The following is an 18,223-nucleotide window of genomic DNA, read 5'->3' as shown; positions in this document are numbered from 1 at the left end:
AAAATTCACTTTTTCCAAATGACTAACTGGCTTGTTCAAAAAATGAACAATTAATGCTTTACATGTGAAGTTATAAAAATATTAACAAGGGGGCACTTGGGAATTTATGCTTAGTTATTAAAGAAGCAAACAGAGGATTTAAAAATACATTTTATTTATTTCAGTTACCACTTCCCTTCCATAGTTTTTGAAAATATTTCCTTAATTAATAAAGATGGCTTCGATTGCTACTTCAGAATATGAAACATGTTTTTCCAGTTTTACTTAGTGTTGCACAGTAGAAGTGCTAAAGAGGTAGGTTTTGAAACAAAACAGTGAATTCAGTAGACAGTGTTATTCTTTTCTGATTTTATTCCGATTGTCCCTTATTTTATGTAACCAGCCTGTGGCCTTTTAGTATGGAATTGAGGCTGATTTTCAGAGATCATAAAAGAGTGGGATATGTGGGCTTCTCCTTTGTCTTAGAGAAAGCATATGAAATGATTCTCTCTTTTTGTCCTACAGATGAAACCTGATGCGTCCTTTTTATTTGGCAGCAAACTAGAAAGGAAACTAGTGGGAAATATCTTAAAGGAAAGAGGGAAAGGAGATACTCATGGAGATAAGGATATTGGATCCAAACAAACTGAGCCAATCCGAATTAAAATCTTTGAAGGAGGGTAAGGAAACATAAGGGCAAATGTAAACTCTTCGTTTTTAAGTCAGAGCCAATGGTCCCACATGTCCGTGTGGAAAAGCGGGTATGCATTCATGGGGAAGCTGTACAGCGAGTTCCTGCTCTGTTCACAGATCTGAAGTCTGGCTGGTAATGGATAACGAGTTCATGTCCTTGTTTTCATGACTTGCTTCCAATGAAAGTGTCCCTGATGCGTATGGTTTGAGCCTCTGCTTTAAATTTTTATGCCTCTAATGTAGTATGAAATTGACTAAGTTGGTGGAATCTTGAAAGTTTTATTCTGTAATATTATTTTTGTGGACATTTGTGTTATTAATGAACCTATTTTTATTCTATGCTTAGAAAAATGCAATCATGTACACTCATGTATCATCCTAGGAACCAATTTATTTGTTTGTGTTACTGCTTTTATTATTACCTAAACTCCAGACTCTATTGGGATTTCACCAGTTCTATCAGTATTCTCTTTCTGCTCCACGATCCAAGCTAGGAGACCACATTGCATTTACTGTTTTTGTCATGTATAATGTGTACTTTTTTGCCCAAATTTTTGAGGGAAAATTATGGATTAACATTATGCATGGATATTATGATTACATACCATGGGTAATCCCATATACGATGCACACAATACCATGAGTACACACTATACAGGGCAGACTATGGTAGTCGTCATGCTTTGCCACGTCCTCTGCTCTGTGACAGTTCTCTATCTTTAGAAATTCCTTTTTAAATGTTAAATCCTGAGTGGTAGAAACATAAGTAATAAAGTTCATCGACTTTGTTGTCTGTATAACTAAGAAAAATTATACATACGTGGACTGTCTAGTTGTAGATTTTAATGGAAATGTATCGTTAGTCAGTGGGAGAAAAGCCCAGATTTTTGCATTTACAATTAAAAAAGTATTTAAAACACATTAATAATATTTAGGGGATTATGATGTAAGTAGCATTATCAGTACAAACAGGTCTGTAATTTACCTATTTCCATCAGCATGCATTTATTACAATTATATTTGGAGGACGAAATAATGTTACCTGCTTGACTATAAAATGTTGACTGTTCAGTGATATCAAATGTTGATTTCTCACATAGATTACCAGTTTGGAGATGGATGATTGAAATTGACTTCCTCCTAGATTTGGCCTCTTTTGGAAGGATGTCTCATATTTTCACTAAAACCACAGTTGTATATAGTCATGAGGCTTGTCTCAGTATTTTTTGACATCCTCCATCTTTTAACACAAACAAGAGAAATATAGATTTTACCTCTCCTCAGAGACGGAGAGGGCCCTGAGGCTATATCACCTGCTACGTTCCGTAGTCTCCTTCATAGCAGCACCCTTGTTCTAGATTAGAGAGACCTTCACGGTTACTGTCTGCTTTGGGGAGCCCGTCTCCACTGACGAAGGACACAAGTGAAAAAGCGTAGGTGAACATTTTATTGCTGTGTTTTGATGATCCAGAAGGATTGTGCCTATATTTCTTTGCTTCCTCCTTTCATTCCCCCATTTTGTGGGCTATGTGCCAAGCATTTCTGAATCTCTGACCCAGCTTCTGTCTAGTGGTGCCCAGGTTCACTCCAGGCAGTGCATCATCAACTCTTATTTTGGTGATTACAAAGTGGTAACTTAAAAAAAAAGAATTAATGACCAGTTGTTTAAATGTATATGTTTCTTATCTAATTTATAGTTTTAGAATTTAATTAAACGTATCCTTAATTTTTTTCAAACTGTATTCTCATATCAAGTAGATTCATGGGTCTACAGAATGGATTGGTAAATATTTTATTTGTGTAGATTTTTCTAGTATAAAGTTATATTTTATACAGACCTTTACTGTATTTTTGTTCTGGAAGCAAGTTAGTCAGTTAAGACATTAAAAATAAAATCAGAAGGAAAAATGTATTCCCCATCAACTGTGGTGTTAAAGCTACAGTAAGTTTAAAGTGTACATCCCCAAAGAAAATAAGCTTTCTATGAAAGTATTTTACTGTGTATTCCTTAGATTATTTTATCTACTTAGCGGCACAGAAAAGTGAAATTAAAAGGCGAAAGATATTTTGCATCTTTACATTCTTTTCTACTTTGTTAACAAAACACAGTGTGAGCTAAAAGGAAAATTTAAAATAGTTTTGAAGAACAAGTTGACGTTGAAAATTCTTATAAAAGAGGACATACTTGAACGAGCAGGAAGCATACAAAATTACCTATGCATTTCTTTAATACTACTGACTTCTTACCTGGATTGGTACTAACCAAAAAGTAGATAATATTAAGATTAATAGGATCTATAGCAGAGTTGGTATTTAAATATGTGGACAGATTTTCCTCACTTAAAAATCCTTCAGTGCATTGAATGAATGAAATTGAGCTTGTTCTCATTCTTGATGATGGCTGAGCTAGGAAAAATGCACAAGTTTGCAATGCTCCTAGAATTTAAAAATCTGTAAATCTAGTGCCTTTAAGTCAATCCCCAGTGCACTGAGGCATTTTGTATGTCAGTTTACCTTTTGAAGTTATAAAAAGGGCTCCTCAAAAGGAAGGAAATATCTTTCCAAGCATGACATTAGACCCAAAATTCTACCCTAGCTGTGATTTAGGAGATAATAATATTCATTGATTTACTCAATACGATGCTACCTTGCTCCATGATAGATCATGTTTCTTTGTATTCTAATCTGAATGTGATGTGTGACAGCACTGGGTAGGTTCCTTCTGTCAGTTATCATAGTTTTACCTAAAACTTTGTTCATCTCATGGATTTCATTAGAAACTTTTTTAAACCTCTCAATTAAATCTTTCTGGAAAACAATGCAAGTTTAATTGAAAAATAGAATCTCTATTTTTCATTTTGTAACAGTACCTTCCAAAAGCCACTTGAAATTTAGACTCCACTTGTATACACATTCCCGGCCCTTAGGAAGAGCAGATAAAATCTGTTAGACAACAGTTGGCGAGCTCAGCTCAGCCTGTGTGAGCTCGAAATTTCCAAGGCACTCTCATGCCAGGATTGTGAAAATAAAGTAGAAACTTGCAAAGACAAATTCTATTATCAGTAATAGTAATTTTAGAAAATTTAGAGGGGTATATGTGTTGCACATTCACATTTTAAATGATGTAATGTTAACAAGTGATCTATGATGATTTAAACATGTTGGTATAACTTTTTAATTGTTTCTTGGTTGGAACTTTTACTAGAATCCAAAAGTACTAGGGCAAAGCTCTGCAAGTCTTTGAGGCTTATATAAGCCTATTTGAATGTCTATACCAAGTCCATCTATTTATACTTACTAGAAGAGCCAGTTCCATGTTGAACTCCATGTAGGAAAAAAAAAACACATTTGGTTTACAATGCCAAGCCTGTTATCTAGTTCCTTCAGGCATTTACTGCTTAAATTTTATAGGCTTCATAGAAGTTGCATAATTGTAAAAAGTCCCTCATAAAAATTTGCCATGCAAATGATTAGCTTTTGGTTTGAGGGGACCTGAGAAAATGGAATTTAGTTCTAAAAAATTGTGTAGTCTTACATATTTAAACTTCAGTCACCTTCAAAGTACTCTCCATTTGATGCAGTGCACCTATTGAGACTTTTTTTCCCCACTGCTCAAAACTGTTTTTGAACTCATCAATTTTGATGATTTTGATGCCTAAATTCTTCCATTTGTTTGGGTTTTTTTTCACCTCTTCCACATTGGCAAACGTTTCCCTTTGAGGACTTTTTTCATCAGGGGAAACAACAAAAAAAAATTTCTTGGGGCGAGATCTGGCGAGCCACTGGGGTCAAGCTGCTTTGATCAAGAACTGCTGAACAGTCAGCTCAGTGTGGACAGGTGCGCTCCTAAATCACCCATCATGAAATGGGCAAACACGTTGAGTCTTCTAAAAAAATTCACTGAAGCCAAACTCAGCCTCTCACAACAGTGCCAGCCTGTCTGCTGATACAGATGAGTTCCAAGAACACTCACCTAGTGGGGGAAGCCTGTACTCTAAGGGGCCCGCCATCTAGAAAAGATAATTCCGTTTTTGGGGGGTCCCCCCACATGTAACATGCTAAAGTACTTGAAAACACACTGAATTACCTTTTTTCAAACAGGTATAAGTCAAATGAAGATTATGTATATGTTAGAGGACGTGGACGTGGGAAGTACATTTGCGAAGAATGTGGGATTCGCTGTAAGAAGCCGAGCATGCTCAAGAAGCATATCCGCACTCACACGGATGTCCGGCCTTATGTGTGCAAGTTGTGTAACTTCGCCTTCAAAACGAAAGGTAGGGTCTGATTTTTTCTTTTCTAGAGGCAAACCACTTATTTATGGCTCCTTTGGATTCCGAATCCATTGTACAACTCACTTTCATTGACAATAAGATGCCTTTTTGTTTGTGAAAATACGGCCCCTCAAAATGTATTTTCTCCCTCATGTAAGTGATCAAAGGATGTGCATGAGACAGTGAGGCTCCACTTATGACTTAAGTAAGCGCTGTAGGGCTGGACCCCGGCCAGTTGTCTTTGAAGGAAGTGGCTCAGAATTGCCTGGATAGCTATTACTTCATGTTGGAAATGTTATGTGGTCTAGGTAATCTTTGCACCAGTGTTGAAGTACTGCAGGGAGGCAGTCCATGCCGTGGCATTAGGAAAGCAAAGCTGCAGCTGGGGAAAAAGAAACATGTGCCCATGGTCAGTTTCAAGGTTATAAATAATGTAGAAATCCACAGAGTCCCAGGTGGGCCCCTTCATCCACAGTTGCATTAATTATGCATAGAAATTTGATAGCTTGGGTTCTGTGTATTTTTCAGCACAGAGACAATTTCTTACTCTCTGGCCACAACTGTTCATCTCATAAAACTAGGACTTGCCTTGAAATGATATTCTGGGTTGTTTTTTTTTTTTTTTAAATCTGCTTTTAACAGGTAGATTTACAGGAAAGTATTTTACAGAAGGTTGCTGTATGTTTCTATCATTATATAAAATCATGAAAATATTCATAAGCCCAGTGTCAGAATACACGTGATAGTGAGTTAGAGGTGGTTTGACTTTTGAGGAAGCACGCTTTACTGCTTTACTTCTACAAAGTCCTACTGGATGCTACAGACACCTGCTCACTACCCTCACATCATTTTCCGGAGTTTTAACTGTAAATTTGCCTACCAACTGATCTGCCCAATACACATCAAGAAAAATAAATATCAAATAAAATAATCTTTGTTAAAGGAAGTGTACTCATTTTCTCTTATAATCAAAATCCTGAATTTTTTCATCAGTTTGTCAGAAGTATAAATGTGAAACCTCTCAATTTGTCTGCTTTTTCCTTTATTAACAAGGTATCTATATTACAAGAATGCCTTCTCTGATGCCAGGGAAGTGGGGAAGGAGTGTTAATTTGCATTTCAAAAGAAATAAACATAAGGTCTTTTAAATACCATTCCCTTTTGCACAGTCAAGCCTTTTGTGTAGAATTTCACTAAGGAACTTCCTGAGACTTAAGAAAATATAAATTCTAGTTTTAGAATATACTGCATACCTGCTAGTTATTACAACTGATATATCTTCACTGGACCTATGATTTGTCTGCAGGTAAAGCTGTTTGAAACACTGGGTGAAGAAACACATTTTCAAGATTTTTTAAAAAATCAAATTAAGTCTGTCCTGGAGTTTAGCAAGAAATAACTTACTCTTGGTCACTATTTGAGTTTTCTAGTTACCCTTTGAGAATGTGCACATGTCTCAGAATCTTAAAATGAGCAAAATATTCTGGGAAACCCCTCCGCCTTTCGCCTCTGGCTGAAATACTTGTCCCCACCTCCCTCATCTCGGGTCTGGAGCAGGCTTCCTCTAAGCCTGGCCCACTCTTTCAGCCCCTGCCCCCTCCAAGCACCTTTCTGCTCCCTTTCCTTGCTGGTAGCCCTTCAAAAGTTCAAGAATTCTATAAACCAAAGCCAGGGTGGGTTGTCTCAGAGCCAGATTTCTAACTACAAACCTTCCCTAAAGATGAGAACTCAAAGCCTGACCACACCTTTGAAATGGGTGGACAGAAAAATGAAGAGGAGACACTTACAAAGATCTAAGTGAATTATCTTGACACACTTAACATCTACACCCACCCACATATACAACTCCTTGCTCCCTTGCAGAAGCAGGTGATTTCTATTAATTTAGAGATATATTTAAATAATTTATGGATTTTAGAGTTCTTGATTTATCTACAGAAATGTTTGAGCTTTTTTAAAAAAATGTGGTAAGATTAAGTAAAATAATAAAGAACAGTGTCCCCATTTAGAACTGTGATTCATATGTTACATCAAATGTAAACCAAACACCCCTACAAGGGGAACAAACTATTTCAACAGGCTGAGGGTTCCCACCTAGATTAAATGAGTCTATTCTTAAAAACAAGGCATTTGCTGGTAGATTGCTAAAGCAGCATGAAAGGGCATAGACAATATTAAGACCCTTACAAATGAATTAGTTCCTGGATCGCTTTTGATAGGAGATACGCACACACACACACACACACACACACACACACACACACACACACTATGACATGGAATACTATATTCATAGATTCTAAATCAAAAGTGATTGGATCAGTGTTTTAATAATTTCTCACACTACATATAGCAAGTTTATAAATCTACAGAAACATATACACACATTTGTATGTATACATATAAGTGTACATATATCATCATCATAATCCATATTTGATGCCAAAACCTTTCTTTTTCCTAAGAATGATGGGAGTTCAAGATAAATACAAAGGGGGTGTTGCTGAGCCAGAGAGAACTGCTGTCATCACGTTTGCTAACATGCATCTGACATATAGGTGCTCAATGCTGAGAACAATGCTCCATGTAAGTTAGCTAAATATTTGTATGGTTCTTTGAATTCATTTACAGGGTTGTCCCTAACGTAAGTTTGGATATTTTCTTTTCTTCCGATGTGGTAGGAGTCTGTGAGTCTCATCTAGATCTGATCATTGCCAGAAGAGCCGGGATCTGGGGGATGTGTTGGTCATATTTCATTCTGAAGTTTCTCTGAGATGTATGACCCAGCTTGGCTTTCTTTGGAGTATTAGAAGGCTGGCCCATTTGGGTCAGAGGTATTAGATCCCTTCTCAGCCAGGAGAGCTTGGGATCCCCAGTCATGCTTGGAGCCCGCGCCTGAAAAGACGTGACTCTGGACGTGCACAAGAAGGAGGAACACCTGAGATTGGGCCAAAGCCCTCATTTGTTGGTATCTTCAGAATCCAGACTGTGTCTCTTAAGTTTGACACACGGGGTAGTGGATAGACACAAATTTCTGCTATCCCACGGGAGTTAATTTCACATTGAATTTTGGAGCAGTCATCACGTTTGGGTAACATTAATTTCCCTCTCTTTCTCTCTCTCTCTCTACTTTCTAGGAAACCTAACGAAGCATATGAAATCTAAAGCACACATGAAAAAATGCCTGGAGTTGGGAGTCTCGATGACTTCAGTGGATGATACAGAAACTGAGGAAGCAGGTATTTATAATTTAGTGTACTGACTGCTTCACTACACGTGATGCAACTTTATGGCCAAAATGATAAAAATAAGTTTAGGTATTTTTTAAAAACTGATCACATTTCATTGCATTAAATACTGAATATGGAAAGTAAGTCTGACATATTGAATTGTTTGAAAACCTACTGAGAAGAAATAAGTGCATTTCAGTTGAGACCTAGGGAGGGGAAAAGGTCTTACTATGAAAATATTTCTATCTAGAACCATAAAGGAAATCTAATTGCACTTTTGTTGTGGTAGTGGTTTAAATTTTACAAAACTTTCTGGGAAACTTGGAAAGCATTTTAATGTCCTACTTTTCTTATGAAGAGGAAATCTAGTAGAAAAAGAATAATCATTAATCTCAGTAGAAAACCTAAGGGTCAGCCAGAGCTCCTGAGATACTGCACTTATACATAAACTTCTACTTACAGAGACAAGTTGTTGCTTTTGTTTTTCTTCTAACGTCACTTATAACATTATATACCCATTTGTTGAGGGTTTTCTTTGAGTGGTGTGAGTCTGAGATAGAAAGTTCTCCTCTGGGGTTTTATTATTATAATGTGGGGATGGAGTCAGACAGGTACATAAAAGACAAGAACCAATGAAGGCTCACGGAGGGAAGTGTCCAGTGAGTGTTACAGGAGCTGAGAGATGGAACTGTCTCTGAGGGCTGGAGGGTTGAGGAGGGCTTTTGGAAAGAGACGGGGCCTAAATGACCTCCCGACCTTGATATTTGGATCTTGATCTCCTCTATCTTTGCTCTAATTGTTTTAGAAACTATGGAAGATTTGCACAAAACAGCTGAGAAGCATAGCATGTCCAGCATTTCAACTGATCATCAGTTCTCAGATGCCGAAGAATCGGATGGTGAGGATGCAGATGACAATGATGATGACGATGAAGATGACGATGACTTTGATGACCAGGGAGATTTGACACCAAAAACCAGATCAAGAAGCACCAGTCCCCAGCCTCCTCGATTCTCCTCCTTACCTGTGAATGTTGGCGCTGTGCCCCATGGGGTTCCTTCAGATAGTTCCCTGGGACATTCTTCATTGATCAGCTATTTGGTTACTTTGCCAAGTATTCAGGTTACTCAACTTATGACACCAAGTGACTCATGCGAAGATACCCAGATGACAGAATACCAGAGGTTATTCCAGAGTAAAAGCACAGACTCGGAACCAGACAAAGACCGGCTAGACATACCCAGTTGCATGGATGAAGAGTGCATGCTGTCTTCAGAGCCCAGCTCCTCCCCGAGGGACTTCTCCCCCTCAAGCCGCCATTCCTCACCAGGCTATGATTCGTCACCCTGTCGGGATAACTCACCAAAGAGGTATCTGATACCCAAAGGAGATTTATCACCCAGAAGACATTTATCACCTCGGAGAGATCTATCACCCATGAGACATCTTTCACCAAGAAAGGAAGCTGCATTGAGAAGAGAGATGTCACAAAGAGATGTTTCTCCAAGAAGGCATCTGTCCCCAAGGAGGCCATTGTCACCAGGGAAAGATATCGTGGCAAGAAGAGACCTCTCTCCCAGAAGAGAGAGGAGATACATGACCTCCATAAGAGCCCCATCTCCCAGAAGGGCTTTATACCACAACCCACCATTGACCATGGGGCAGTATTTGCAAGCAGAGCCAATTGTATTGGGGCCGCCTGTGAGTATAAGTCACTTTCCCTTTTTAGTACGTAAAACACAGCACATAGGAACCTCTTGAGAACACACTAGCATGGAATTTATAACATGAGTCTCTCTCGTGGGGAGGAGGGAACTCGGCTACTGTAAATAGCAGGAAGACATGTTTGTGTAAACCGTTGTCAGTAGCGTGGCAGCGGCATCACCCCAAGTGTAGTGGCGTTGCGTCAGAGCAGGGGTGCGTTCCAGCTGGTAACAGGTGAGGCCGCTCTAAACGCTTTCTGAGGTTTACTAATGATAAACACGAGCTGAAACTTCAACGTGAGTAGAAAAAACTCATGTCTTTAGACTGTCACGCTGCTTAGACAGTCTTGGGGATATTTAGTTGTCATAGTTCTATAACTCTTTGCTAGGTAAAGATTCTGATTCAGGTGTTAGCCTGGACTTTTAGTAAGTATTTTTTTCTTTTTTAATGAATAAACTTACCGCCTTGCTCACAGTGAGTGGATGTGTGAAATTGGTGCGGGACTGGGAGAAGAGAGAATGACCCCCTCAGTATGTTTGTAACTCAAAGGCGTGAACAGATATGCTTTTCTTGCCCTTATTACCACCTCCTGCTAACCAAGGGCACTTACTTAGTGAGTTGGTGGCCGAAAGAGAGTGGGCAGTTGGGAGAGCACAAGGAGAAAGCGTCGGAGGAGATCGCTACGGTATACCCTCGGTATAAATTAAGATAACAGGGACAATCATGAATTAAATTTAGGCAGGAGCTTTCATGCAAAGTCATTGAAAAGCACATGCCCAGCCTCCTCCCATAGCATGGTAGACCTTGATGTCTCTTTCATTGTGCAGGACTTAAAAAGATGAATGAAGCAGCCACTGAGCATAGATAGGGGAATGCTACTTCTTGAGTTTGTTTGCTTCAAATGTGGTTTTTTGTTTCGTGGTCCCTGTGCTTTGCCATTCTCTCTTCCACATGAAGGAAACCCATCATGTGGAAACCCGCCCTTCACAGCCAAAGGCAGTGCTGCCCGCTCCTCGCTCTGTCTTCTCGCTGCCCTGGTGCCCAGGTTCCTCCCTCTTATCACCTTTACACCAGCCTGAATCCTAAGCTTAGGCTGTCACTTTGGAACTTCAGGGTAGCTCCCTGCTGCACCCCAGTCCCCTGACCCCAACGCCCTCTTTTCACAAGCCTACAACACACTTAGTTGCCGTGGTGTAACTACTGTAGAAATATAATTTATTTGCTAAGCTAATAAGCTAGCTAGCTAAGAAAAAAGAGGTCCATTTCTGCAGGTTTTTGTGCCTTGGTGGCGTTAAGTAGAAAGGAGTGATCTCCTGAAGTTAATGCCATTGCAGCGTAAGTAAAGGGTGATGAATCTCCCAGATGCCTGGGTACCACACCTGGGGTGAAAGATGCTTGCTCTGGTGGAGACCCAGTGCTGCGGGAGGAGTGTGTGAGATGAGGCTCCCCTGTTCTGGTAGTGAGCAGGGAAGGCTGGGGCGTTAGGGAGATGCTGGGGCATATTCGGTCAATTGCAATCACAAACAATAAGCCTTTAGTGCCAACACACTATTGTTAATTTAAAAAAAAATAGCACTCCCAATCAGCTCAGGCAAAGGAGTTGGAGGAGCAGGCCAAGGGAATTCATCTGGTTTTCGGGCACACGCCCAGTTCACCTGGATGTTTACGAAGCCCCAGTGCCGAGCCTTTGGTCTGTCCCCCAGGGTGATTATCTTTAGAGGATGTGTAGCCTGCTGCTTGGTTTGCATGATAAGAGAGAATAGATCTGGAAATCCTCCCTGAAGCAGGGGCAGTTGGTCCCCAACACTGTCATGCTTTATCACACGGTTTTTGAGAAGCAGGGGAGGATTTTCATCTTTTTGTGAAGTGTGTGGTAGATTCCTGTTGCCAGAGAAAAGTCGCCTCGGTGACGCTGTGAGAAGTATTTCTCCTGATTGCTTTATTTGATGAGTGCCTCACCCTCTCTGAATAATGTTTGAAAATATTGAATTGGAGCAACTCTAAAATAGTCCTTTATGATGGAAATGCTGTTAGCAATACCTTGTCCTTTTGCTTAACACTGACCAAGGGCTCACAAGACAGGGACCACGGTGTGAAAGGACCTTGCAGCTCAGCATGATACATTCCTTGTCTGGTTCAGCCTGAGCAGCAGGCTGTGGGGAGCATGTTTGGAGGAGATGGTGTGCAGTTCCTGGAGTCCTACCTTCCTTCTGTGGCTGTGCTAATGCCCTCTGGTTAGTTTCAATTTTAGCCTGGTTAGAGGGAGGGAGGGAAGGAGGGATGGATGGATGGATGGATAGATAGATAATAGAATAAAAAGGTAATAGTCTTTTTCATTCAGTAAATATTTTTTGAGAGTCTACTACATGTGTCTGAAGAATAAGGGTGAAAATTGTATGGTTTTTGTCTTCATCTTTTCTAAATAAACAAAAAAAAAACCCATTTATTTTCCATTCTTTAAAATTTTGGTAGATAAATAGGAAGGAGACAGAAGAATGTCTTGGTCCTTGGTACGTAGCATAGATGAACATTGGGGCCAGTGAAAGAGTCCACATACAGTCCTGTCTCCTGCTTTCTGTGTGATCTTGGGCAAGTCACCGAACCTCTCCATGGCAGCCAGGGAGATGGGCCAGGTAGATTTCTGTCCTGGAAAGAACTTGCCAGTCAGCTATAAGGAATGCGGTCAGCTGACAGGGTCCTGCTCTCAGCTCCTGTGGGATACCGCTCAGTTCTAAGCCAAGGCCTTGCTCCCAGAGACTGAGCTCGGGTGGGTCAGAGCTGAGCTGAGTACCTGCTTCCTTTCCTGTGTCCTTCACATGCATTAGCCTCTCTGTTCCTACTCCCACCTCCACACACACACCAACCAATGAACCTTTTCCATTCCTTCCTCCTTCTTAGCGTTTGCTTCCAGAGAATGTGCTAACACTGTTGAAAAGATGAGCGGGACAATGCATCTCATACGCACACACAGATACGTAAATATACATACACTTAACACAACCCACGTATGAATTCCTTATTTGTAGTTCCACATCAAGATGGGAATTTGTTCACCATATTATAACAATAAGACCCAAGTAAAATGGAGTAGAAACCAAACCAGCAAAACCTTACTGAGATTTTATTCGGAGGGTGAAGAGGGGGTGAATGGGAGGAGAGAGATGTGTGGGAAGTCGTTCCCTGATAGGAGTTGTGCTTGTATACTCATTTCTGTGGTGCCTTCATCTAATTTCTGATCAGTAAAGGTCTGAATGTGACACTCTTCTTCTTAACACAAATACAATTTTGTTGGAATTCAAACATAATGACTAAATCTTCGTTGTATAAGATGGCCCATCATCCCCTGCGAGAGTCTTGAGTGAGAGACCTCACGTAATGGGATGGCCCTCTGCCTGTGATTTAGCGTGGCCCTCACGGAGCAGCAACCAAAAGCAAAATAGAAAAATAACCAAACTACATTTTATTTTAAATTTTGAATCTGTAACAATTGTGAGGACAAGAAGAGTCATTTGATTATTTCCAAAGATTATTGTAGGCATTCCAGTTCTCCCACCTTAACGGACGTTTGATGAAGGAAACATCCTTTTTCTAAGGCAGAGCCAAAACAAGAAGGATTTTTTGGTAGTTTATACTGATAACATTTCTTATACCATAAAATTCTTCCCTTGCCTAGCTTATGAGGTCTTTGTGATTATGGGGTTGGTGATTACATGATTTCTTCTGTGCTGCCAGGACAAACCATTTGTTTCTGGCTTGAGTAAGTTGGAGCCTGGAGCAGGGTAAGGGCCAAATATGGCGCAGAGTAGCAGGGGTGATGCATGATTCATCGCTCCGCAGCCAGCCTCACAGTCTGAATAGATAGAACTGGATGAATCATTAATGGTATAACGCATACCTTGAGTTTTGGAACTGAAACATTCATGAAATGAATTAGAACATTTTTTTGACCCTTTCCTGGATTACTACCGTACTCCACACGTTTACATCTAATTGATTTTAAGTTCTCAAAAAAAAAAAAAAATTAGAATAAACTGAGTCCCTTTAGAATGACAGTCCAATAAAAGAACGAATCTCAGTGATTGAAACCAGATAATCTCATTAAAATCTGATAATCTCGGTTTAAATTGTGTCTTGCCACAGAAATATTTATAGAAAATATGTTTTCCATTTTCTGGCTGACACCTTGATTGAAATCTGGAACTCTGGCCTAAAATTTTAAGTATCTTTAATTCATTAATTTCCGAGAAGAGAGGCAAGTGGAAATAATAGACGATCATCTTTTCCTCCCGGCTATGTAGTTGAGTAAGAGTTGTAAGTAGTTGAAATACTTCATGCTAACGGCTTATCTGATGGACTGATAGTTTTCTGTACAAACACTGGCCTTGACTTGTGATTTGCTGAAGACTCTGGTTGTCTGCCTGGATGTCTCTTGGGCAGGAATTTATTCCACTAGATCAGTAACCTGTACCTTGGAGGGACCCGTTTGCACTGTCACCACCATTTTGTCATCTGCTCTGTAGAAAAGTTTTTAGAATGCAAGTCCTCGGGATTGTTACTTTGCTTATACTTATCAACATAAGAAAAATATTAAAATTCTGCCCATTATATAAACAAATGTTAATCTTTTTACTTTCTTTTGCGTTTAAAAATCTATTATTAGTGCTTTTTTTGCTCAGAAAACTTTTTCTAGTACCCATTATTTCTTTTCATTCTTTCTTATGAAAAAAGCAAAGCGGAAATGTGTCTCTGTACCTAGCAAAAAAAAATGCATGAATGTTTTATCACATTGCTGTTTAAAAAGGAACGTAACTTCTCAAAGGACAGCTTCATTCAAGGATTCTAAAAGACAACCGAGAAATGTCTTGAAAATAAAAAATCAGTAGAAGGGGTAGGTAGTTTTCAAGTGCTTTCAATAAATGAGTGAATGAATGAAGGAGCTTGACCTAAGTGTGAAGAGGGCTGGGCCCTAAATCCTGTGCTCTCTCTTCCCCGATGCAGAATTTAAGAAGAGGATTACCTCAGGTTCCTTACTTCAGTCTCTATGGAGACCAGGAAGGTGCTCACGAACATCCAGGCTCCAGCCTTTTCCCTGAGGGACCTCATGACTATGTCTTCAGTCATCTTCCACTCCACTCTCAGCAGCAAGTACGAGTTCCTATCCCCATGGTGCCCGTTGGTGGGATCCAAATGGTCCACTCCGTGCCGCCGGCCCTCTCTGGTTTACATCCTCCACCCACATTGCCTCTGCCAATGGAGGGCTCCGAGGAGAAGAAAGGAGCTTCCGGGGAAGTCTTCGTCAAGGATCCCTATGTCGTGCCTAAGCAGCACGAGAAGCCCTCTCTTCACCTTTTGCAGTCATCTGGTCCGCCTAGCATGCCCTCTTCTCCCCGGCTACTGACGAAACAGAGCACTTCGGAAGACAGCCTAAATGCGACAGAGAGGGAACAGGAGGAGAATATCCAGACTTGTACAAAAGCCATCGCCTCTCTCCGGATTGCCACAGAAGAGGCCGCTCTGCTCGGGGCCGACCAGCCAGCCCGGGTGCCGGAGCCCCCGCAGAAACCCCTGGAGAGTGCACATGTTAGCATTAGACACTTTAGTGGGCCCGAGCCGGGTCAGCCCTGCACCTCAGCTCCCCACACGGACTTGCATGATGGCGGAAAGGACAGTTTTGGTACATCACAGACTGCATTAGCTCATGCCACGTTTTACAGCAGAGGTTGTGTGGATGACAAACCATCAGGCTTGCACGGCAGCAAAGAATCACCTTCAAGCACAGAGGAAGGCAAAGAACCTTCATCAGAAAAGAGTCAGCTACATTGATCTAAGATGCATGGGGACTTTCATTTCCACATTTTCTTATTTTGTTTTGTTTTTCTAGAAATAGAGGTAATCGAGTTTATAGCATGCCTGTCCTAAGTTACGGTAGTTTGCTATTATATATACTTTTGTTATAGCAAAAGAATTAGGTAAATTAACAAGTCATCATGAGCCTGACCAAAACAAAATTTGAAATTAACCTATTGGGTCTGGTACTTTTAAAATTGTACAGATGTTTGTGCCTTTTCTTTACTTTGCTTATATTCTTATAAGCATTTTTTAGCAGTAATTTGTACATATTTTAGAATTTGTGTATCTGCTTTGTAATAAATGTAATTTCTTTCCTTTTTTGGACACTTGGATCTAAATGATGTAAAGCAAAACAGCATCAATATATATGTGAGGTTGCACTAAAACATATTTTTATATGATTAAAACTGAACAGCTTTTATGTACAGCTCTGATTCTGTAATACTAATATTTATTTACTTTGTTTCATAAATTGTACATTTTTTCTTAATGTTGTGGATTGCTTTTCTATGTGAAGCATGGGATTTACTGTTGCGTAACTAGAACAAAAATGTATATTGTAAACAAGTTATTTAAACTAGAGTATCTTATTCTGCACTTATGCATTAGTTAAAAAAAAAGATAAAGATGTATCAGTCAGTTCTTAACTCTTGTAAATTTTTTTGTCTCTTGTTTGCTGGATTGACTATAACTTAAGTGCTGATTGTGATTTTTAAACTGATAGTACCGTAAAGCATTAAAGTAAACAATGTGCTATTGTGAGTTTTTTCAAAGCTTTATAAATCAGTTATAAATAATATTAAAAGTATTTGGTCTTATGTGAACATGTTGATCTATATACTCATCTAAAAATATGGGAAAACATTCCGCCCCATGTAAATATGTACAAGTGCATCACTGGTACAATTTTATGTAACTCAGTTGGACACTAGGTTGCCACAGACCTATGCTAGGGTGTCTTTAAAAATTAAAGTGACAAAGCACATGGGACTGTGTAGAGCTTGGTTATCGGCCGGCCCGGTGGCTTGGCAAGCAGTGCTGTGCGCTGCTGTGGAGAAGACCTGGGCTTAGAAATCTTGGTTCTTGCGGCACGAGACGGTGACTGGAACTAAGGCTACTTCAGAGGGGTCGCACTTGGACTCTGAGGGGTGGGTGTGGAAGCAGGGAAGAGGCATGGAGCCCTGGCTGCTCACAGCCCTTCTCGTCAGCCAGTCCGCACGGTGACAGGGTTGGCATCAGCTTTAGGAGAAGCTACTTTGCCCTTTGGAAGAGGGGGAGAGTGTCACACTTCTGGCTATCTCAGGGGGAACGGGAGGAAGAAGCTTTCGGGGGGAAAGAACTTGTGGGAGCATGATGTCTTTTGTATATAACATTCACAATGGGCTTTCGTTCGTGTCGCAGGTGGGCAGAGCCTTCGTAGGTCCAGAAGACTGGAAGGAAGGGAGGGTGCAACAACATGTGCACACCCACACGGGTGTGCGTGCGCACACACACAATCTGGGTTATCTTTGTGCTATATAGTGGATTATAATTCTGTGAAACCAAGTTTGTATATTGAATTACATTAAGGAGTGTTCTTTAAAAAGAGAAATAAATATACAATTACATGCTTGAGGTGTCTAGTTTTTATGTGTTGTTATACATTTTAATTTCCCGATTTTTTTCTAGAGGAGTTCTGATGATACCCATATACCATCTGTGTTTTTCATGGCCAGGCTCCGCCCATCCCGAGGTATGCCGATAGGAGCGCTTTTAACAAGTGATAAGACTGTCATTGGCTTCCATGTGTCACCGGTTATGACAGGCCGTGGTCACCACGGTGTGAGCTCTAGAAATGGAGTTGTTGGAACCTCTTGGTGGGCACTGGCAGAACACACCGTATCCGAAAAGTCATGAATAAAGCGAATTATTATTTTCCCTTCTGCCTCCCTCTCAGTATGCACATGTCTGAAGTTCCACTGGGAGAACCTCTTTTTAATTTTTGTCAAGGTGACTGAAAAACCAACTGAAATAAGCATATCATAAAATACCCACATATCACAGTTCTTTTATTAACAGAAGAGTAGAACTGTCTTAATAATGAAAGTAGAAGTTTATTAAAGGTCAAGATCTATTAGTATTGCCATTATAAAAGCCTCAACTTGGTGGATTTACAATTTAACTATTTTTGGTTTATAAGCCAGACTGTCTTTTTAAAGTATGTTTTACGAAGGTGAATTAAAGGTCGACATAGCCAGCCAGCCTATTATCTGGCTCTCATGGAGAAAAATCCTTGAAACATTCAATTACATAGAGTAAGGTGTATGTATTACTCCTCCTTGGGGCAGGGGTGGGGGGGTGAGCGATTCCAGGCCAAATCAAATTGCTCTTTACTTCCTCCTCTAATTTATCTCACGTATTCACCCATTCATAAACCAGTTTAAAACAGTTTTGGAGGGCCTACTATGAACTGGGTATTACAATAGGTGTTTAGAATGAATGAGAGTATTCCTG

The 18,223-nt window shown here is 40.1% G+C and overlaps 1 protein-coding gene across 8 annotated transcripts in view; it reads left to right on the top strand.

Moving 5' to 3' along the window:
* HIVEP2 (HIVEP zinc finger 2) overlaps positions 1-17,330 on the top strand; it is a 188,103-nt gene extending 170,773 nt beyond the window's left edge. For all 8 annotated transcript variants that reach the window (XM_054570052.1, XM_054570047.1, XM_054570046.1 and 5 more), the window contains exons 6-10: positions 505-659; positions 4,774-4,949; positions 8,084-8,185; positions 8,982-9,877; positions 14,879-17,330. In XM_054570052.1, coding sequence (XP_054426027.1) covers positions 505-659; positions 4,774-4,949; positions 8,084-8,185; positions 8,982-9,877; positions 14,879-15,703 — 2,154 coding nt within the window. In that variant the 3' untranslated portion in view covers positions 15,704-17,330. The remainder of the gene's footprint in view (positions 1-504; positions 660-4,773; positions 4,950-8,083; positions 8,186-8,981; positions 9,878-14,878) is intronic.
* Positions 17,331-18,223: the final 893 nt, after the last annotated feature.

Source organism: Pteronotus mesoamericanus, unplaced genomic scaffold (genome assembly GCF_021234165.1).
Source record: "Pteronotus mesoamericanus isolate MK-2021 breed Mesoamerican mustached bat unplaced genomic scaffold, CSHL_Meso_final contig_20, whole genome shotgun sequence".
Lineage (NCBI taxonomy): Eukaryota > Metazoa > Chordata > Mammalia > Chiroptera > Mormoopidae > Pteronotus > Pteronotus mesoamericanus.
This window is presented reverse-complemented; position numbering and strand designations above follow the sequence as displayed.